We start from the raw sequence: 23033 nt of genomic DNA on the forward strand, positions 1-23033 counted from the left end.
CTAGACTGCACTGGTAATCCACCTCTGATGGTTAGCACTCTTTTTTTTTTTTTTTTTTTTTCTTCTTTTTTTTTTCTTCTTTTTTTTTTTTTTTTTTTTTTGGCGTAATAGGTGCTGGGACCTATAAAACAATGTTTTCTGCAATCACCCATTCCCACTGTACAGTAAGAGACTCACTCTCCGGTTTGTACACAATGCTCTCCAGCTGCAAGATACCAATTTCCTTTTCTTCAAGGCTTTAGGGTTGTTTTGGTTTGTCCATTTCTGATTCATAAAATTCCAGACACACATATGTGCATTTCTTCTTGACCCAGGATCTTGTGCAGGAGTCCATCTACATCCTGCAGGACCTCTGCAGACCATCTGCCCGGGTTTCAGGCAAACCTCTCTGCTCTTTTGTCCTTAGTGGATTGTTCCCCACAGGGCTGCATTCTGTTGGCTGCTTGTGTGAGAGTCAGTGTTGCCTGTGCCCCTGGGCATAATGTTTTTTCTGAGTGTGGCCCTACCTACAATATTCCTCTAATAGGTTGGCTGTCCTTTGTCAGTCCTGTGCTGCCGGGGAGTGTACAGCTGGGGAGGTGACATGATAAGGTGTTGGAGTTTGGCTAGAAGTTAGCTGTATAGTGAGTGGTATGTCACCATTCTGGTTAAGGTTTGGGTTTTTTTTGGGGGGGTAGCTTTTTACTGCAGAAGGTGGAAAGAGGGGAGATGTGTTAGTATGTATTTACACAGAACAAAGAGGTACTTGGTTAAGTGGTGACAAGGAATGTCCTTCTGTAGCCTGTAACATACTACTTGCCCTTCTTTCTGTTCCATAGCATCCCTTCAGAGATGAGTAGAATTATCTTGTATTGTAGAGCTGTGTGTTCCTCTTGGCTGCTGTACTGGGTCCTGACTTCCATTCTGAAGTGGTCTGGGGAAAAAGAAAAGTAACATTTGCTTTCAATTTTGCTGTTGTCACATTGCTGTAGAATTCACTGCTCCCACACTTGAAATCTTCTAAGGATCAACCATCTGAATCAAGAACATGAGTTAAAATAGTTTTTAATGAGTTTTTCAAATTGAAGTCTAGTATATTATTTTCCATAATTTATTTTCCTTCTGTTTAACCATCATGGTACTTATCTTCCTGGGTGGTCATGTTATCCCTCTGAAATTTGCTGCAGTAGAAGTGGATGAAGCCTGAATGATTTCTCACCCAGCCCTTCTTTAAATGTGGTTTCCCCCAAATAGTAATGCTTTCACTATGCTTTCATTTTCCATTAAAAATAATTTAAACTATTTAATAATTAGATTTTATCTTCTTTGGCGGAACTTACAACAAATGTGCATTTCATCTACATGGTTTCAAGCATTATCAGCACTATACTCATTCAGGTTTGCCGAGAACATGTAAATGTGGACGGACTTGCTTGTTTCAGACCAGGTCCAGCTAGAGAACGAAAGCATGACACTAACTAGGATTGCACATCAGAAGGGAAAAAGCTTTCTACCTGTGGTCTCCTCTGACGTGGTTGCGGTACGGTTGACCTGGGCTGCAGTTTGGTGGCTGGTGGAGCTGGGCTGGTGGCTGGCTGCTGCTGGAGAAGGGAAGTTTCCTCCCTCTCTTTGCTCACCCGACCCTTCCCAAGGCCAGCTCTGCTCAGTAATCTATGATAAAGCTGGGGCAAGGGGGTTACTTTTCTGGCAAGTTTTAAGTTGCACCACTTCACAAAGCCGTCTAATAAAGACCACTGGCACAAGCCTTTGCTTGGGGTATGTGTCCAACTGCAAGAATTGTGGGAGGCAGGAACAAGGGGCCTTCGACTTTTTTGCAGGCTGGTAACATTGGCTCACTTGGTCTTTTCAGAGACTTTAGAAGTTTTTAAGATGAATGTAGTAACAGAGAATAGGAGGGAAGAAAATACCCTGCTTCCTCCTTTACTCCTCAGACTACACAAATCTTGAGCTCCATATACCACAATTCGTGAAGCAAGCTAAAATTGTACGTGAAGAGGGGGTAAATAACTAGTCCTGGCTCTGAGGATGATAAGCAGTTGTTGTTGGTTATTATTACAGATTTTAGGCTGTGTATACGTAGGCATAATCCTCCCCCCCTGCCCTTTTTCTCTACCTGTTTCACAGTGTGAATGTTTTTTGAAAAGTCTGAACAGTCTAAACTTCAGCTATTTTGAGTCTGTATTTATGACTTGCTGATTAGTTGTCCCTGTGCCTTTTCTAAAATCTGATGGGGGAAACCCTGATTTTAGTTAATTTACAACTTTGTTGACAGTTTGTGCTGTAACAGCTATGATGTGATTGGGTTTGTGCCAAGTTGGGAAGTTCTGAGTGGAAACTTGTTGCCTTCTGTTTATAAAAGCCTGGATTTCTCTCTGACACACATGCTCTTCTTCTATAGGAGGAAGGATTTTCTGTGATTCGTAAAAAATCATAAGCTTTGCTTTGAAAGCCAATGTCATTGATGAACGAGATACTGGGAGTCAAAAGGAAAAAAATCAGGGATCCCAGGAGAAGGTTGAACCCCAGCATCAGTGGGGAAAAAAATCAGGGATCCCAGGAGAAGGTTGAACCCCAGCATCAGTGGGGGACTCCTCAGCCATGACTGTAGAACAGCATGTGGTAACATGTTCCTCTTCCCCTTATGTTCCCTCTCTTCAGTCCCCAATAAATCCATTCCTAGATGCTAGAAAGAAGAATGACCTTTCAAAACTAAGCCTGAAAACTGCCAATTCCGTGCCAATTTCTGTAGTGCTGGATAGTTTAATGCTTCTGTCCTTACTTATCCCTCCAAATCTGTTGTAACTATTCTGTAATACGCTGCATATTAATAAATTTTTCTAATGCAGAACTGAAGAAGGGCAGTAGGGATTTTCTCTCCTCTGTTTTTCAGTGAAAATGATACTAAGCACAATTTTGGTTATGAAGCCAACCTCTTAGTGAAATATGCTATTATTTGATTGTCTTTAGTGTATAAATGGACTGTTTTTATTGGACGATGCACATGTGTAAACACATAAAATTATACACACAGCTCTGTGCATATTTCATCTGGAAGATTCCCATGCCTGCAAATTACTGAGAGCAAACTGATGACTTCTCAAAAGCTACTTTCCAAGTTTCCAGTGATCCAAGTATCTAAATGACTGTATGGAGAATATAAGAAAGAGTATGTGATCTCAGTCCCCTTTGGAGTTCATAGGTATCCACGTCATAACAAGCACGGATGTCTGCGTTATTTGTTTCTAAACCTCATCTAGAATTGAGCAAATGGATTTGATCTTTCCACCGTTAGAAAGGAAAACACTATGAAAACGGTGCATTTAAAAAGACAAAGGGTGTCATGTCTGGGATTTTTAATGTGCTCTTCAGTGTGCGGCAAGACATTTCATAGATAGTTTTCAAATACCCAGGTGAAAGTGAATTCTAGTCGACATACAGTATTTCTTAGGAGAAAGCATGCTGTCTCTTCCCTCTCCGCTCTGCCCCCCCTGGAAATTCCAGTAGGAAGCGATGTTAAAATCTTGCAAACATGTGGGAAAAACCATGCTTGGTACTTTGTAAGGAATTAATGTCTCTTGATTTTTCAAATACAAAACATATTTTGCTTCCCAGCAAAATCCTGTAGTGTCTGTTTAGGAAAAGGAACAATTGTGTTTCTAAAATGACGCCTCCTAAATTTAATATTCCATTTATCCTTTTTCACCACTCTTCATGTTTCTGGGTGTTTTTTTGTTGTTGTTGTTTGAACAAGTGGTTCTCATTTGGTGTATTTTTTTTAAGAATTAGGAAGAAGAGAGGCAAATGCTGGACTGGAGTTGAAATATGGGGTTGCTGGGTTTATTGCAGATGCCTATGCAGTGACAGCCCCTAGCGTGCATGTGCGTGAGTGCGTGTGTGCGTGCGTGCGCGTTTTTAAATAAAAAGGAAAGCAGAGGTTTGCTCATTTGTTTGCCTATTGTGAAGCTGTCCTGCACCTTTCTACTCCTTTGTACTGGGGTGAAGGCTGCTGAATGGAGGCCTTGTGCCATTTGTTGATTTTAAACCTCACTGTTAATCCACAGGAACCTGCTGGTGTGCGCAGCAGGAGAGCTGTGTGACAAGTGCAAATCTGGGCGGGGGGGAGCGCGGGGGGTCACAGGGGATAATAATCATTCAGCCATCAGCCTTTGTCACCCTTAAGCCTAATTGTTACCCTCTGCTGGTAACCACATTGAAGTGCTGGCCTTTTAAGTGTTCCTTGATTTTACTTGGCACAGGCTTAGGGATAGGATCGTTTGTTGCTGGGTTTGCATCATATCAGGTTTGCCGATAGTTTTATTAGCCCAGTTAAATTTTCTGCGTCCCTTAAAATAATTTGGGAGAGTCCAAAGTGGTGGAAGGGGCTGAATGGAGCAGTATGGTTGTTAACAAATTTCCCTCTGTCAGAAGCTGGGCTAAAAACAGAGACAGAAAGCTTTCCAGCTCTGCAAGCCGGCTGCCTGGTGGAGTCCGTGTGTGAGCGGTAAGGGCTGGTATGGACACTCGGCTGTCCGAGCAGCCCTTGATAAACAGCAGCGAGGGTGGGATGGGGCAGAGGACAGCTTCCCCTGCCCTTTGTGCCAGCAGCACGTGCGTGCCTTCAGGTGCCTGTCAAAGCTGAAGGTGTGAGGGTGGCTGAAGCAAACTGCATTGCTGGTAGGCTCAGGCAGGGAGAATTAAATCATTTAAAAACAACAAAGAAAAACCTTTAAGGTGAGAGATCTTTTTCTAGCAGTCGGGAACTGGTTCTCCAACTTTCCCTGCCAGTTACGCATGCTGAAGTCGGTATTGCACTTTCTGTTGTTTTTCTTGAAGAAGTTGGTGTAGAGGCTGCTACAACAGCAAAAATGAAGACTGAATCGAAGGCTTTGCAGTGTGCAAGTATGTATAGGTGCGAAGTAAGCTTGTGTTGTGGGATGGGGGATAACGTGGGGGAGGTTGTTTTGTTGTCCCTCCACCCCTGTGTGGTGGTGGCTGACATGTTAGTCCATTACCTAAGACCGCTTGGGCTTGTATAGGGGGAAAAAATCCCCAGGTTGCTGCTACAGGCTTTGGAGCTTCTCTTGCTCAAATACACTTTCCTTTTAACCCATCCGATGTCGCAGATTGGCAGGATGCAGCAACTGTGTTGTGTGCTGTGACCTGATAGCCAGTGTTTGAAAAGTTGTGCCAGTTAGTAGTGATGGTACACCCAGGGTTGTTACAGGAGTCTGATTACACAGCGTGATTACAATTGTATTTTCAAGTCCAGTGTTCCACCTGACCAGTACTTCATCAAAATGCTTGAGAATACATCTCGGGAGTATGATGGTTGTTTTGACCACTTCATACTTGTTACTCTTTTACAGTAAAAGGGAGTCGTTTATTTAGCAGGTATGTTTTTGTGTGTTTCCCCATGTTCAGTGGTATGATTCCCCCCCTGCTGCTTGTCAGCATGTTGCTCAGCTCCCTGGATTTCTTTACAAACAGTACAGGTCAGAGTGGTACCTGTGTGCCCTTGATACTTCCATCAGAAAGGTTTAACTAGTAAAAACTTCTGATCACAAAAATGACCAGCACTCAGTTGTTGCATTTTCACCCTTCTGTGATTCAGATTTAATTGTAATGACTGAGTCAGGCTAATAATTATATTACAACTGTTGTTGCAGGACATGTCTCAGGAAGGCTATGGAACCAGATCTCAACCCCCAATGGCCCCAGGAAAGCCTAACCATGAAGACTTGAACCTAATCCAGCAAGAAAGACCATCGAGTTTACCAGTAAGAAACTAATGTTTGTTTCTGTATTTTAAAATGAAAGCACTTTACATAGCATTTTGTTGCATCTAGGATGAGTGGATGAGAAGTACTGAAAGAAGAAATATTAAACGAGGTTGATCACAAACTTCTCAAAAATACGTTGAGAACAGACAGCTTGTGTATGAGTAGACCTTACTTAGGTTGTTCTGGTTCAAAATAGCACTGTTTGTGCACATGCATGTTTTGTGCTTGTGCACATGTGTATTTGCATAGAAAAAAATGATAATTGACTGTGGGTGTGTGGGTTTTTTTTGTTTTGTTTTAGCTTTAGGAATTTCATAGTTTCACAAAACAGTCTGGTGAGGAAGAGGCTGTTTTCTGTGCCCTTTTCAGAGGATTTCAGTAGATTCTGGTTTAGAATGCTGCTGCCAGCAGTTATTTGCTCCAAACAAGTTTGACATGTTAATTCTGTTACTGTCTATTACTACAGAAGTGTAGAAGTGAATATGATAGTGATATTTGGGCTAGGTTGATCTTTTGGTTAGTAGATTACTTTGGACTAACACTTTAGTTTTTCTGAGCTCTGTGCATTCTGCTGTGGGGGAAACAGCACAAATCAATATACTTTGCAAAGACGTTGCAGCTACTTGCATTTTTTAATGTCTTATTTCACTCTAATGGAAAAAGTACTCCTTAGCCTTGTCTTTGTGTGCCCCTCGTGGTTTGGGGATTTTCTTGTTTGTTGGTAGTAAACCAGCATGAATTTAGTAAATTCCAAAACCCATTTCAGTTTAAGTGATGAAAATCTTTTATAAACTATGTGACCTCTGGCTTGGAATAATGTATCATAAATATGCAGGTATTTCCTATAGTTAACTGGTTATGTATTCATTTGCAGTTAGCAGAGGGATCTCTCTGAAGAGTTCACCTTATCAAGACACCAAATGTATTTGTGAAATCTGGTAGTATGTTGTATGTTTTACCTCTGACACACGAAACAATTGTCAGTCCCTAAAAACAAGGCAATAAGCATCTTCATAGCATTTTAAAGTTACATCTTTGACACCTAAGAGAGTATTTGTGCCACAAATTCTTTACATGACATTTAAGGCATGCATGTCTCCGGACAAGCTGTGGAAACTGGTGTGAGGAGAGATGTCCATTTGTGTTGAACTTAGTATTAATTTGATAGCTTTTCAGGAAACCTTTTTTAAACAGACTAATTTCTCTGAACTGGTCTCAAAAATGGATGCTGGCAATTACCTTAAAAATAGTAGTTGCTGTGGACATTGAACTGTTTTGGCAACAACTACCTACTTTCAAAAGCAGTGATACTAAAAGCAACTTTTTACCTCCTGGTTTTTCATGTGCAGTGTTTATTAGGGTAGAGAAAAGTAAAGTTATTTATGAACTAATGTTCTACTAATTTGCCTGTCATTTTTCTTAAACAATTGTCCTACTTTTAATCCATGCTCTGTCCTGCCTCCACCATCATGATATCTAAGCAGAGTATTGGGTATTATCTGTGTCCCTGAGTGTTTGGTATATTTAGTAGCTCATTATTATTCTAGGTATGAGTAAGCTGGTAGTATTAACAGTGAATGTTAACCATTTTGGCCACATAGCTTAAACTCTTAAGTTGGTCCCAAATGCTGTTACTGAGACACTTCATTACTGAAAAGCTTTGATACGTAACCAGAGAGCACTTCATACGCTCAAAACCCCTGCTCTTTGGATACAGAGGGGAATGGGAGGTATTATAATTTTGTACTTTATTTTGGTTTGGGGTTGTGTTTTTGTGGGTTTTTGTTTTGTTTTTCAAATTTAAAAACAACTGCAACCCTTTGTATGTGGCAACAAAGCTTTTTTTGATAGTGTGAGCAAATCCCCCGTCATCTTACATCCAAGGAAAATGGCTTAGAAGTTAGGAGCAATCCATGCATTCAAAGCATGGTGAACATAATAAATGCTTTAACATAACTCTGTTTGGGGTATATGGCTTGACCATACGAGCACGGTGTTTTTTCCCTGGAGCAAGAGGATTCTGTATTCAATTCTGAACTGCATATGAAAATCCGTGATCACTATCCCTTGTTTAGTATTCCTAGTAATAGTGTCATTTTGGGATGCTAAATATGGCTTCTTAAGCTTGTTTTCAAGTTAATGCTGTTCTTCAGGGTAGTAGTCAGTAAGTCGTCTTTGTACAGTGAAGCTTGAAATGATAGTGGTGTTACGCTTTTAATAAAATTTGGTTATGTTTTGTTTCATGGTATTCTGGTATTTATACAATTTGCCCGTTATCTTTTTATTTCTTAAGGGCATTGTGTAAAATCACAGCAGCTACATAGCAAGCTTATACAAGTGTCTAAAAACAACAAAAGAGATATAATACTAAATGGTGAATGGTGTTCTCTGATGTGGCTTTGAAAAAAGAGTTTCCCTTTGATGGATTTGCAGAGGAGCTGGCCACTTTCTGCAGCACTGAATGCTGGCTTGTGTCATCCTTTGGGGGAGTTTTTTCAGCAGGTTTGTGTCACAGTAAGCGCAGCTAAACAGCTCAATAGTTGTTCCGTTTCCTTCACACGTTGTATATAAAAGTCCTGGCATGAATGTTCCCATAAAGTTCAAAGCGGACAAATTTGTAATGTGGGTTGGTAACAAATGGCTACAAACAAAATATGGCTTTATTAGCTACTTCTAATGGCCTGTCAGATGGTATACAATGCTTGCTTTCCTTCTCCTAACTGCTCTGATATCTGGAGGGTTTGACCTGTGGGTCTCTGACCATGTGGAGTCACTGAGAGCCCAAATGAAAAGTTGCACAGAATAGTGCTCCGAGCACTTTTGTTGGGGTCACAATTAGAAGGAAATCTCAAGCTTTTGACAAAACATGGGAGTTAGGGCCTCTGTGAAGGAAAGGAAGTCATAAACAGAAACTGTTCCCTATTAGAGGGGAGGGAAAAAAGGGAGGGAGGCCTCAACAAAATTGTCTGGCGAACAGCTACTACAGAATGCATTTATCGAGACTTAAGGGATAATAGCAGAACACACGTTCCTGCTATTGTGAGAAAGCTAGAGCAGACTTACAGGAAAAAGCTTCCAAATGACATATCTGTGAATTTGTAGTTGCAATAAGGGAGCTTGTGTCAGCAGTAGACTGTGTGTGTCTCTGAAGACTAATCCTTTATTTTGTCGTCAATGAGTAATTTTGTAAATGCTCACATTGGATTGTGTTGATAGAATGAAGAGCAGAAAACATACATGAATTTAATTTTTTTTTAATTGGCATGGGAGTAATTTCAGATAGGCATTGGTGTTCTTGCTGTTGCTTTGTTTTATTTCAATAAGGTCCTTTTTTGTCCTGTGTTAAGTGTGCTTGCTTGAAGTGTGAGGTCAAATGGCCTACCCAAGGTTGCCATGCTTTTGGAACACAGGTTTCTGCTATTTTTTTCTTGTTGCATCCTACAGGTAAAGCTCTGCGGCTTCTTGAGCAGTTGTAAGCTAGGGCGGTTGCAGTCCTGCCGTGTGCCCCACAGCTTTGCCGTCCCATCTCCTCCACTGTCAGTCCTGGGACCGGCCAGTGAATTTGCTGTGGGGAATTGAACCATCTGAGAAACAGTCATTCTATTTCTGGGTTAGTTTTTGACTGAATCACCGTGTAATTGCATGGGCATCAGTGGTACCTCAGAGGAGCAGGTGAGAATCAGAAGCTGTGATGGGAAGGGGGCAGTGGGGACTGCAGCACCTTTGATTTTAGCCACGTCCTAGAAGACTGTATGATCTTGCTGGAAGGATTTAAGATGCTTTCATCCTGTCAGCTGAGACATGGTGGCACAGCAGAGCCCACTGTTCACAGTCGGGCCCTGCAGCAGTCACAGATGCCCAGACAGAAGATAGTTTGCTGCTTCTTGTATGGTAAATTTTCTGCCAGCTTACATCCCTGAGCTGTTTAACACAGTCAGTGCGTGCGAGCCCAGAGGCTGGAGGCTGCGGGAAGGGTGGGCTTGTGGCCGCCTTCGGCTGCAGCGGTGTAAACTGTAGGGAAATCATGGCCTTGGTCGTGTAATTTCGCTCAGGTTCATCTTGCGTTTACTGGAGGTCATGCGGTGTTGAAGGGGGGAGGTTGTATATGGAGTTGAGGGAATCGGTGTTTTACTAGGTCACTCACAATTCTGAGTTCATGGATTAATTCTGTGACATCACACATTGGGTCTTTTCATGGAGGCAGAGCGATTTCTATGCAAAACAAAATAGTAGCCAGCTATGGAGGTGTAGAATGCTGGTTGTATCTTGTGCAGTGCCGTGACCTGAGAAGTTTGATTGTGGTTCTACAACATCTGTAGTTGTGTGAGCTTCACTGTCAGACAGTCTCAAATACATACCATTGCTTGGACAGATAAACTTTCAGATGCCATTGCCTTGTTTCATTATGCTTGGTACTGCGGAAAACAGTACATCAGCAATCCCTTCCTGGTTTTACTAAGTGCTTCGCAGTTCTGTTTTACCCGATTTTAATGAGCCTCTAAAGGATGTTTCAAGTGCTTGACAGTCACTCCTCTGGTTGACACACATTTTTCATTGTGGAAGGAGGGTACAAATTTAGATTTCAGAGGAACTCTGTTGAGAACTAGTAGTAAACTAAATGCAAGACTAGATATACTTGGCTCATGGAACAGCATCATTTCAGATGCATCTTGTTAGGTGCAAGCTGTGAGGAAAACACATGGGATGGTTTGGGAATCTACATTCCCTGTCTGACTTCTAGAATATGAAGTAGCTTGGAAATTCATCTCGAGCAACAGCACTCCCTGAACAAATGCCTTTAATGGCTGAAGTCAGAACAGACCAGGAAAACAGTTTCCAGCATTATTTGAGAAACTGTAGTTGAGGATTAGCAGGAGATACCTCTTCTTTTCTCAGAGGTTGAACTACTGGGACAAGGGGCTCTGGTGACATTTATACAGAGCTTAGTCCACTAAGCCCTAATCATGGTCAGGGTTGTGGGCATTGCCATAATGTAAATATTAATTACCAGTGTAGCCCCTGTGGTAGGGACAAGTCAGTACTAAGGGAGAGGTGGTGCAGCAACCCGCTTTTGTTGTTGTTTTTTGTTTGTTTGGGGTTTTGTTAATCCTTGTTGGATTCTTCGCAGGTAAGCAAATTAGAAAGCCTGATGCAAATTGAAGTGACATTTTAAAAATCCAGAATATTGCTTCTGATTTGAGAAAGAGGGAGAGGAAAAAAAGTATCTGTAAATGGATTCCTGGTAATTCTTGAGAGGCATATGCAGTTGCCAGTTGATAGATGCATGTGTAGTACATGATAGCAATTCTGTCCTATAGTTATTTGCTTCTGTTCATGTCTCAATCTGAAAGTAACTGTTTGGGACTATGTTAAACCATGAACAAGAAGGAAATGTGACTATATAATACTTGCCAATTAAATTTTCCATTGTTTTTACATCAAGTAGGGTAAGACTGGTGTGCCTTTTTCCCACTTTCTTTTTTCTGCAGTGTTGTAAAATAACTGAATGATCTTGTTTTCCTTTGTTTGGGTCAAGAAATTTTAGCTGAAAATTGTTACTCTGTGAAAGAAGATTATTGACTCAACAAGCCTTCAATTTTCAGTGAATAACACTCCCACCCTCTAGCTTCAGGAACATGTGGTGCATGCATTCTATTTTAAAGTATAGACTGTAATTTAAAACTGAGGCAGTTTGATGCCCCACTGAACTTTGTTTAAGCCTGGAATAAAAGGAAAAAAGCTTCAAGTTGCAAAGAAGTGACTAAGCTTTCTCAAAGGCTTTTCTTAGCCATTATGCATGGAGCTGTAGAAGTTGCTATTTTTTCCAAGTCATTTTAATTCTTGATCCAAAGTGCAGTTGCTAGTTTGTTTTGGTTTTGGGTTTTTTTTCTTCTCATCATTCCATGTAATAAACCTGTACCTAGAAAAAGTTTCGTACAACACACATATAGAGATACCAAGTATATGTATTTCAGTGTGTTTCTGAGATGCAAAACATGCTCAATTATTGGTGCTGGTGCACATGCAGATTCTGTATGTGGCCTTGTTTGTGTCCTGGTGTTGGTCAGAGTAGTGGGTTGAATCCAGCGTGAGCCCCTGCAGCGCCACTGACATTGATGATGTTATCAGGGGGATGAACTTATACTTTGTGTGTGTGCCATTGAAAATCTTAGCCCACTCAGTGTTCATGCATGTTTTGTGTTTGATTTCAGTGAAGCCAGGATTTCATGCAGGTGATCAGATGGGTTCATTGTTGGAGAGTCAACTTGCACGTTCCATTTAAGTGGTGTTTTTGGGGAACAGTATAATTAAAGTAGTGCAGAACAGCCCTGTGCATATGTTGTCCGTATAGGGTTAAACTGAAACATTTGAAACCAAAGTTGTTGAGTCTTGAATTAAGTATTCTTGCTATTAAAATTAAAATTGGTGATGTGAAGAGAAGGTCCTATTGTTATTAGTTCGTGTTTTGTGCTTTGCAGGATTACTTAGTTTTGCCTGATGGATTGATCATATTTATTTAAAAAAGTGTTAAATTATTACTGAAGTATAAAACCTAATTTCACTAGTACTGTAAAAAAGATATTTGGCTATTCCATCACATTTTCAGTTTTCAAAATACTTTACAATGTTTACAATATCCCTGTAATAATATTACTAATTTGGGTTCTAAGAAAATGTACAAATGCAAAAAAAATATATATATATTTAGTTTGACCTTATATGAAACTTACGTGGGAAAACCTGCAAAGAAATTCTAGATCCCAGGAGTGGTTAAGATTGTAAAACTTGTATTTAAATAGGCCAGTGCTGTCTGAAGTGGAATATTAAAGTATTAGTAACTTTTTTCCTGCAGTGTTTTTTGAAGCCATGAGGAATTGCATCAACGTACTTTATACCTCCAAATACCAGGACAGTATTATGTAAATTCAAGAATTTAAAGAAAGTAGATTTAATTTGGGTGGTTGAAGCTTACCCCTGCCACCCTGAGTTGTTCCCTTCCCCAGAGCCTGCTGCCCCTGTAGCAGGGACGACTGAACTGTACTTGTGGTAGCTCCTGAACCACCAAAGCTTGCAGCTTGAAATGAGAGGCAAGCTGAAAGCGCCCAAGATTACTTTTAATATGCAAGGCTGGAAACTGTAGTAGCACTGGTGCCTCTGCATGCATGGCTCGATGTACCTGCTGCAGGGGCAGTAACTGCACTAGCTGTCCTTTAAATCTGCTTAAATTTCCAAGTCAGTGCCTTTAGGTTCAGTGTTTGGGAATCTTAACTCTGAAATGGTAGTTTGTTTTTTTATTTGGGAGTTGTTTAAAATGTTCAGAAAATAAAAAATAATTTGTGTGCATATATATTTTTTTTTTCAGTGTGTATAAAAGCATGCATGTCTTATCTGCTTGGTTACTTGCAAATTTTGAGTTGATAGCATACTATAAATTCCAGAGCTTAATATATTCACTGGTGCATGTCTTTGTTCATGCCTGTGTGAACATTGGGATTACGATACAGAAAGTAAGACAAAAAAGTATTACTCACTTGAATGCCATTTCAGGAAGTACCTGAGACACTGTAAATGTTTTTTTCTTTGTTTTATTTTTACAAGTAATCCAGTAAGATAGGGATTTTATTTTATTTTTTCCAGAATGACTCCTTTACTTGTGCTCACCAACAGTTGTGAAGTGTGACCTCAGCTTCATAACCTTTATTGAGCACACTAACTCATTCTGACCAGCAGCTTCTGAAGCCTAGTGGTAGCTGCCTTTTCTTTTTCTTCTACCATCCATTCCTGTTTGCTGGGAATGTATTGGCTTCTGGTTATATTGTTGCAGCGTTCATGTTTAAAATAAAAATAAAAATAAAAAAATTACCAGTCTTTGATGTGAAGCTCCCTTCTGAGTGGTCCTGGTCAGCTTGCTGTTCCTGTGTAAGCAGATGTTTGTGCGCAGTCATGGTCAGCAGTCTTAAGGTTATGCCAAGTTCCCCAGTGCATTGTCTGATTGTTCATGGTGTGTCCATAATTGCTGCAGATTTTAGGTACCATCATAGTGCAAATAGGTAGTGTTTATAATGTATTGTTTGTTTTGTAGTACTATGTTGGAATCCTGATAGAGTCAGTCCTGTAGCATATGAGACTATTCACATTTTTCTTTATTTTTTGGAGGTTTGAAACAGGTTTTAAAATTTCTGGTTAACATGTTTTCTTGAAACCTAATGTTTTGTAATGCTTAAGCCTCTGAAACCTTCCTTCCTTTGCTGGGGCCATATGTCTTGGTGACATGGTTTATGGTGGACTTTGCAGTGCTGAGTTAACGGTTGGACTGGATGGTCTTTTTCAACCTGAACAATTCCATGATTCTGTGCTCTTAGATTCATTATGAAGTCTTCCCTTGAAGCAATTCATGGTGGCTCTTTGTAGAATCTGTGCTATATTGTGCTGTATGTGAAAAGTGCTTCTGAAGTGTGTTACATGTAAGTAGGCTTCTATCATCAATTTACTTTTTAAAAAAATGTATACACATACGCACACACTAAATGAGGGGAGTTTCTGCATTTGTCTTTGCAAGGCCCTATACTTGAATTCACTGCATCAGTTTTCCTTAACGTCATGCATATTATTCTGTGCCATTTCCCACACAATTCCAGACACAGTTCTGCTCCCACAGAACTTTGTGAAGAGGGTCCTGTTTGAGTTGGCAATGCAATTTTGGGGGCTGCAGCATCATAGTGAGTTGATATCAAGACAGAAAGTCTGATAACATCAGGAAAAGGCTACTTTCAGATCCCCGTGTTAAGGCTTTTGATCTTTTTCCTTCCACGCAAACAATTGCAAATGACCCTTTTAATCATTTCAACCTGTGAAATGAGACTTACTGTGTTAAATTAGAATTAGAACCTGAATTTTGAGGCGCATTTGAATAATTGCATTAGTATAGGAATATATGCCATTCTGAATCATTTATTTCACACCACAGTTAAGTGGCAGGTTGGATTTGTTGCACTTTTTCCCCCTTCAAGGCAGAAATTCACTTAATAGTTTATCTTCCACCATACTATTGAAGTTACCATTTGGGGAAATAATGTAAAGATAAGCATACATGCAAGGTTGTATTTGTATGTTTGCATGTAGTAATACATTATGCATCAGTAAGCCTTAGTAAGGTTTACTGACTATATAGTAGTGGACCTAGTTAAGAGAAAAGCTTGTTACATGTCATAGCATATAAGGTGTAGACTCTGATGTACTGTTGTAGTATCATAGATGATGAGTTTTGCCAATGTGTTCTGCCCAAAGGGTAACAAAAGTGATCTAAAACATTATTATTTTTGTTTCTTAAACTGCAAACAATACAATGGCCAGTGCTTGTTTCTGAAAAGTATGGAAATAAAGGAACTGGAAGTGATCTGAGATTTTGAGACTCACTTGTTAAAATCAAAATAATTTCGCAAGTTTATATAGGTAGATAAAATGGTCTATGGATTAGGTACAGACATAGGCCCTAGTGAACTAATTCATTATGGCATGGGATAAAACTTAATGCAAACTGTTATCTTTTGGGTTTAGACTTTTATAGCGAACTGAAAGCCTTACCATTTTTTCAAATGATACTGCAGTGGAGATGGAAGAAAAACTCCAGATTATCTCTTTCCCTTACTTAATTTACAGACCATGTCAAGATTTTAATAATAGGGCTTAATGAAAGCTTCATAAAAACCTCATTTTTTCCATCCTGTTTATTGTATCATTAGATGCTGACACAAAAGCAGGAAAAAAGTGAAGTTGTTCAGTGCAATTTTCAGCAGTTCTTAAGGATTTATTGAAGTAAAGCTATAAAATTTTAAAATCTGTGGTTTTGTTTTTTTTTTTTTTTTTTTTTTTTTTTTTTTTTTAAATAAGTAACATCTCATAGTTGTGGCCTCATTTCGATTCCCTCATAGTCCATTTTCTCTCCATCTTCATTCCTTTCCTTTTTTTTTGCTTGTGCCTTTAAAGATGACTTGGGAAGACTGTATATACACACCACTGGTGTTTTTAAATGACTGCTGATTCTTCCTGCATGGCTCGTTAGACATTTTGCCCATTGGAAATCACAGTAACAGCCTTTTTGTTCCTATTCTGAGTTATGATGAAGTTCAGGAATTTTTTTGGCTATGGAAGTAATCTTCTGGATGCTTCTGGCCAGAGGGTTATTCCAGTGCTTGGTGTGAGAGGGGCCATTTGGTCCACCTACAGAGGTGTCTTTCTCTTCTGCCTGCGAAGAAACAGAGGTCAGATATCAGATCCTATGAAATGTTGAGAAATGCACCCATGCACATGCTTGCATGTATTTCCAGACATTTTAGCTCTTTATTTTTTGCTCGTTAGAACTGGTGATTTTTGTGCCTGCTTTTTAATGCCTGTATTCACAGTAGTACAGGTCAGATTGAAGTCAATCCTGTAAATCCTTTAGCTTGTTTTTGTCAGAAAAAGAAACTTTCCCTCCTGTATAATAATTTTGATCACTTGACCTCTATTTCCATGGCGATGTGATCAGCGGGCTGTAGTCAGCTAGCCACACAGGCTAAGGACTATCCTTTGTCGCTTACTGTGTGCAGTGAAACTACAGATTTGAAGAGTAGCTAAAGGACCAACACGTTTTTTCCGCACCACCCACATCCTTTAAAAATGTAACTTGGAAACAAAACATGTGATCAGCTAGGCAACAAAAGGGTGTGTTTTTTTTTTTATTAAAAAAAAAAAGCTTGTTTAAAAGGAAAACCAATCGACAACACCCCCCCACACTTTCTTCTTCAGTCTTTAACTTCTAAAATTACTACTTTTCTAGCAATCCGAGACATTCTGTATACCCTTCTATGTGTATTTGAATTTCCCACAGACTCCTGATTCCTGTGTGCTTAGTTTAGATGACACAGACTTAGTATTGTCAAAAGCTGAGTTTTGTAGCTGGCAGAACTCACACATTTATGATTAAACAAGCACAGGTCAGGCAGCTAATGTTCCTCCAAGTTCAGTCTGGGGTTACTGGTTCAGGGTGACATGCCGAATCCAGCTGATGCTTGTGAGCAGTATTTACCTCCTGGTCTCATCGGGGCGAGTGACAAAACCTAGCAGCAAGTGCTGGCCCATGTGGTGCCTTGGACAGGGACAGCATGGTACAGGGACACTGTGCAGTAGCGTGCTGCTGCTCGCCTGGCAGCACCTGTGGCACAGTCAGCTGAAGGGCTGGAAAGTGTGCAGGGGTGGTGTGTTTGTGTTTGCTGGCTAACGAGTGTGCTTTGTAGTGTGGTGATTGGGATTTAGGTCTCTGAATGCTTCTGGGATCTCTCGGGTGGGAAGGTGCCTTTCTGGTAAGGGAAGCTCATGGTACTTCATGACCTGGTGAGAGGGAAGTAGCGTCTCCATTTCTGCAAGACAGCATTAGGTTTCCTTCAGGCCAGGTAACAACCAAGTTATGGACATAATACTCTTCAGATTATCTTCCCCTCCCTCTGTTTATGTTAACATACAAAAATATAAGGTGTTGGGTTGTTTGAGGATCTGTCTTCTCTGGAGCAATTCTGTCCCTTCTCAAAGGGTTTGGCAGGGTAACCCAACTCTGATAAACCACAAAGGAGTGTTACTACTTTTATCTTGTTTTCGGCACACAGCTGTGATGCTGTGGGGAGCATGGCACCTGGGAGAAGAGCTGTGCTCCCTCCTGAAGACTTGGTGGAGCAGATGTAGGAAACAAAATTAATACGAGATGGAATTTATGGCTTCCTGGGCAGCACACTGTGCTACTGCTACACTGCAAGGCCTGCTCTATAGATTGATTTGTAAGTGGATCACGCTTGGTAAGAGCATATTGATGAGGCAGCGGTGTATTACAAGGTCTGTTTTTTCCGCACTACTATTACTCTTTATTGCCAGTATCCACATAATGGTAAAAGTTGAAAGTGAGCTTTCTCCTTCCCGGTGAGGGTTCTCTCCACTGAACCAATCTTGCAAGTGCCCCTACACTCTTCATGTAGGATAAAAAGGTGCAAACGGTTTTTGTTGTTGGAATCGCACTGTAAAATTAAACAGCATGTGCCCCTAGCGAGCCCGGGCTGCCCCTCCCGGCTGGCAGAGGCAGGCGGGGGGGGCCCGGCGAGGCCCGGGGCCGTCACCCTGGCCCGGGGGCGGGCGGTGGGCGCCATCCCCGCGGCTGCGGCCCGGCGCGGGCGGGGGGCGGGCAGGGCCCTGCGCCTGCCCTCGGCCGGGGGCTTGGGGGGTGGGGGCTCCCCCGGGGCCGGGCGGGCGGCGGTTCAGGCCGCCTCGAAACTGGCCTGGGCATTTTTATAATTGATCATCAGCTGACACCGCCCGGGCAGAAAGCTCTCACCGCTCCCTCTGGCTGCTGGAAGTCTGAAATTACATCTTTGTCTTTGAAGTCGGGCGCACTGTTAGCGTCGCCATGGCGACGGGGCGGGTAATGGCCTCCGCCGAGTGGAGGCTGGTATTTAGCGCTGAGCGTGGCCCTGCACAAGGCCTCGCTCTCCAGAGCGGTTACTGAACTGTCCTCTGTTAGAAAATGTTTAAAAATTGCGTTTTTACATGGCCTTACCAGATTAATAGTCATGGTTTATTTCCTTTTAACTGCAAGGATAAAAGCATTATTCCATTAAATGGGTATCTTTCCCCCCCCTCCTTTGGTTTATGCATTATTAACACAAGCTTTCCTGTTTTGCTTGTAACATTTTATAGGCTCTTTCAAACATGTAGTCAGATTTGCTCTGCTGCTCTTTTATTTTTCAGGATTTAACCCTTTCCGTGATCATGTCTTCTGGAAGGAAGGCTCTTGCAGTTCTGGTTGCTCCCATTTAACATGTTTAAAAACAGAAAGAGGCTTTTTAATTTTTTTAACTATTTTTTGAACAATTCTGCTTTTTTTAAAGCATTCTACAAAGCAATGGAGAATGAGTCTGTCTTATTTAATTGAAGAACATGCTGAAGTTAGCACACATGAGCCTTGATAGAGTTGTGAAGGGTTGGAGTCAAGGAAGTATTTTAGTGTTGCATTTTAATTCGTGCGCCGATCTTCTCTTCTGCCTTTAGTGTTGTCACCCCACTCTGCATGTGTAGTGGTTTTTTGGCAGCCTTCAAAAGAGACACCCCTCACAGCTGAAGGACAGGGAGCAAAAAATCCAGAACAGTCCTGGGGACATAGTATTTACCTCCACCACCTTCCTTGTTAACATGGAGCCGGTGAAATATATCTAGACAAGTAGAAGTATTGTTGTAAACACAAGCTGCAGGCTTTGTTTCACTTTTCCAGTGCTCTAAAATATAGCTTTCATTTTAGTCTCTAGTAGGAGGCATATATCCAAGTACAATCAAGTACTGTGGATACAGGGATTCAGTCATCCTTACCAGCACAAATGGTCTCTCTATTAAAAACTTCGAGGCTGTCAAGCAAACCTGGAATTCATATTTCCCCCCAACCTCTCCTCCCCAACTGTGAATTTATTGTTATGGGGTGCTTCCCGCTCTCCTAAACGCTTCCAAGGACATGGCAAGAAAAGGCAAATGTTCCTCATTTTTTTCGTCCTTTTTGTATTAATGTTGTATAGCAATGTTGATGGTAATGGTACCTCTCATGGGATGAACTTTCCGCTTCTGGGCAGTGGACCGAAACTTTGAGATTTATTTCACCTATCCAGCAGGACTGTAGACTGCTCAGGTCTCTGAGTGGAGAGGTTGTGTGTGCAGGGCTCCTGCTCTTCTCCCATGCATCTGTCTTCAGCACTTGGTGTCTCAAAGCTCTGCATTTGGCCCTACATGCAACTTTTCACCTGTGTTGACTCCCACAGACACCTTTGGTAATTAGCAGTGCTTCTAAAACTCGAGTGAAATACATTTCCTACCTCTGGGAGGCCCCGGGGCAGATGAAAGATGGATAGTCGACCCAGCTCCCTGACTAGCATGAGGCCCATCTCTACTCTGGGACGGAGCAGCTGCAGGGGCTGTATTGCGGCCCAGGCTGGAGTTAGTGTGTTGTAGTATTGGTGAATGTGGCAATAACAAGCTTTTTCTTTTATTTTTTTAATATACATATAAGGTTTTAAAAATTCTAAATACATTTAAAAAAAATAAATACATTTAAAAAAAATAAATGGCAGTTCTGGCAAATCTGCTGCAAGTGTGGATACAGTATTGTACAACTGCATATATTAAGTAGGCTGGACTAGAGACTTGCTCTCATCTCCTGGTTTTGTGGGTATGAGTTTCATCCTTTGAGTTGTATTCCCCTTAAATCTGCAAATTCTGGGAAAATGAGACAAAGCAGTTTACGTTCCATGAATAAGAAATTACTAATTGCTTACAAAACAGGCGTATCTTTATCTACACGGGGCTTTTTAAAGTGCTGCTTAATCTTTTTTTTTTTTTTAATCACTAAACAAACATGTCTCAGCAGTCACTGGGTGTGAAACCAAAACCTGGACGAGGACAAAAAGCAAACACACTACACTAATTTTCATTAGCATATCCTATCTCCTAGAACATTTATTTTTTCATCTCCTTGTAAATTGATTTTTCACGTGCTTGTGACTGATATTTGAACTGTGTGTTTGTAGTAACTGACTTACGTAAAAGCCAGGTCCTGGATCTCCCAACATGCATATATTATGGAGGTGACCTCGTGGGTCCATGGTTAAGGTTGCACAGAGTTTTCACTTAAAACAATGTTTAAATCCCTTAATTAAACATTAAAACTCGCACGAATTCTCAAACATGGACTGTTTCAATAAAGAGGATAAACTTTAATTATTTAGGTACTCAATGTTCTTCTTAGTGCTGTATTTGCAAAATTCAGAACAACTTAAAATTATTACTTCCTCAGGTTTTTCTTGAGTCCCTGGTATTTTCCCTTTCTCTGTTCTTTTATACATCTTTTGGCTAAGCCTTTCATTGCTTTAAGTTGTCACAGCTCTGCTGACTTCAGAAAACTATGACAGTTTACATAATTTAACTAAAACCAGTTCAGCTTTAAGTATAGTAATGCACGATACAGAAAAGCATACAGAAGACATAAGAGGAGAAAACTCTTTATATTGTATTAGTTTCTGCCACTGGAGTCAAACAGTGTATTGGTTATTTGTAGCTGATGCCAGTCTTTGACACCAGTGATCTGGAATGAGAAGGAAAAAACCAGAGAGCCTATTTAAAAGAGAAATACCACATGGAAGCAAAATCCAGACTCACACTTAAACACCAGTAACATCTCTTCTGTACGGGTGGTTATTTCGGAATCAGTCAATGAAGAACAGCTGCGGTAGTCCCAAATGGGTGTAAACTTCCCTCTGCTTTTCCCCACCTCTTTATTCTTTGAGGACCCAGTTCAAACTTCATTGAAGTCAGCCTTTTCATTGGTTTTGGTGAGCTTTGGATTTGGCCGATTAATTCTTAGGTTCACTCTACCCAGTTGTCACCCTGCTCCTCCATATTAACATCCGTTTTGAGCCTTTTTCTTTGGAAAGGGTCTGTAAACCTGTTGGTATACAGCTGAGTATGCTGTACCTGTGGTGACAAGCAAATACAAATACAACTCTCCCTGGTGGAGTTTGCAGCCTTCTGCTGAGCTGTAATCACATTCTTCAGCACAGGTGGAAAGCCTTGCTGAAAACAACATATTATTTGCAAACCATACGTAAATGAAGAAAAATTCCTTTAGAAACTAGTGTTACATGTGTAGGTAGTATCTGTATTCAGACCCCGTAGCCTAGAGCTATACTAGCTGGAAATAGAGACAAAACAGAGAAAAACCCCAAACCCTACTCCTTGTTAGCTAATGGTCTATGGGAAGTTTTTTGTTTAAGTCTTTTAGGTTAGGATCTGTGTTTTCCCATCATTTTCAGCTATCTGCCACTGTGGTCATATATGCTTATTAGTTCAGGTCACCTGTTCATTGAAACACCACAGCTAGTACTTATAAAATTATTTTTGAAAAAAATCTTGTCCTGTTAGCAGCAGCAAGGGTCTACAAAAACACTTATTACTTACATTAGAAAGCATTGTTTCAGAGTGTGCTTGTTCTTGAATTTTGGAAAACACAAACACTGTATTCTGAGATAGAGTACCAATATCACAAAGATTCAAAATTACTTACTAATTTAAAGCATTGCTTATTGTTTTAAGCATTGGAAGAAGCGCAAAATTCACAGGAAGTTCTCAAGCAAAGCATATTGGGGAGGAATACATGAGAGCAGCTAGTACTGAAATAATGTGGAGAGTCTAATTTGTATGGATTGGAATCTTTGGCAATAGTACTGTATTAGTGGTATTTTAAATTTTTCTGGGCTTGCTACCCTGTGCAAATTCTCTCCGTTCTTTTCTGGGGGGGAGAGGGGAATGTTAATACCCACAACCACCCACCCACCCTAGATCCAAGCACAGTATATACTTAGTGACAGCAAGGGGTTAAGGAGATGTAATTATTTATTCTTCAGTAAGTGTTCTGCAGTCAGCAATACAGCTAGCTGTACAGGAAGCTTTAAAAAAAAAAAAAAAAAGGGAGAATATGGAGACAAGGTCACATCGAAGGATTCTCCTCGGGTTTTCTCATGTTTGCTTTTCCTTTGTGACTTATGCTCTCTCCTGGTAGAAACAGAAGAAGGCACTATGGCCTGTTGGTTCCTCCTGCTGATAATGGACACTTAATCCCTTTGCTTATGGTAGTGGTAGAGATGAATATATGGATTTAGGGTTTTTTATTTTTTAAGAGTTCTTGAGCCATCCCAGTGCTTGCCATGGCCCTTGTATATTCCCCAGCTCTTAGTTATTGCAGGGAATGCGCTGCGGCCCTGGAAATGCTCAGCATGTCAACAAAGGCTATTTCTCAGCTGTGGTTCACCCGTTCTGTTTGAGAGGATTTGAATTTCCAGCAAATCCATCTACTGGAAATAGTTTGTTGTGTACCTTTTCAGGTGATTTGGATAGATGAATGGAAGTTCTTGCACAGTCAGTATTGCAGGCTGACCTGACCAAAGGTGAGCTTTCATCACTGCTGACTAAGCCTTTGAGGGACTGAGGGGAAAGAGCAGGGTTTGTTGATTTTTTTTTTTTCTTTCTTTCCCCACCCCCCTAACATACAGGATCATCATGTTCTTCACAGGTGGAACAGGAGGTTGTGGAGTGTTTTGGAACAGTTGTAGTATCAAAGCAGAGCATGTAAAATGGGCAGGATATTTAGTATGTGGGCTGCCCCCTTCCATCCTGTGAGTTAGCCTGAGTTCTGAC

At 40.8% G+C, this 23033-nt stretch overlaps 1 protein-coding gene across 10 annotated transcripts in view; it reads left to right on the forward strand.

Moving 5' to 3' along the window:
• The window catches only part of ARID1B (AT-rich interaction domain 1B), a 335632-nt gene that overhangs the window by 98076 nt on the left and 214523 nt on the right, over window positions 1-23033 (forward strand). For all 10 annotated transcript variants that reach the window (XM_040598764.1, XM_040598762.1, XM_040598768.1 and 7 more), the window contains exon 4: window positions 5667-5777. In XM_040598764.1, coding sequence (XP_040454698.1) covers window positions 5667-5777 — 111 coding nt within the window. The remainder of the gene's footprint in view (window positions 1-5666; window positions 5778-23033) is intronic.

This window comes from Falco naumanni, chromosome 6 (assembly GCF_017639655.2).
Source record: "Falco naumanni isolate bFalNau1 chromosome 6, bFalNau1.pat, whole genome shotgun sequence".
In the NCBI taxonomy this organism is placed as follows: Eukaryota; Metazoa; Chordata; class Aves; order Falconiformes; family Falconidae; genus Falco; species Falco naumanni.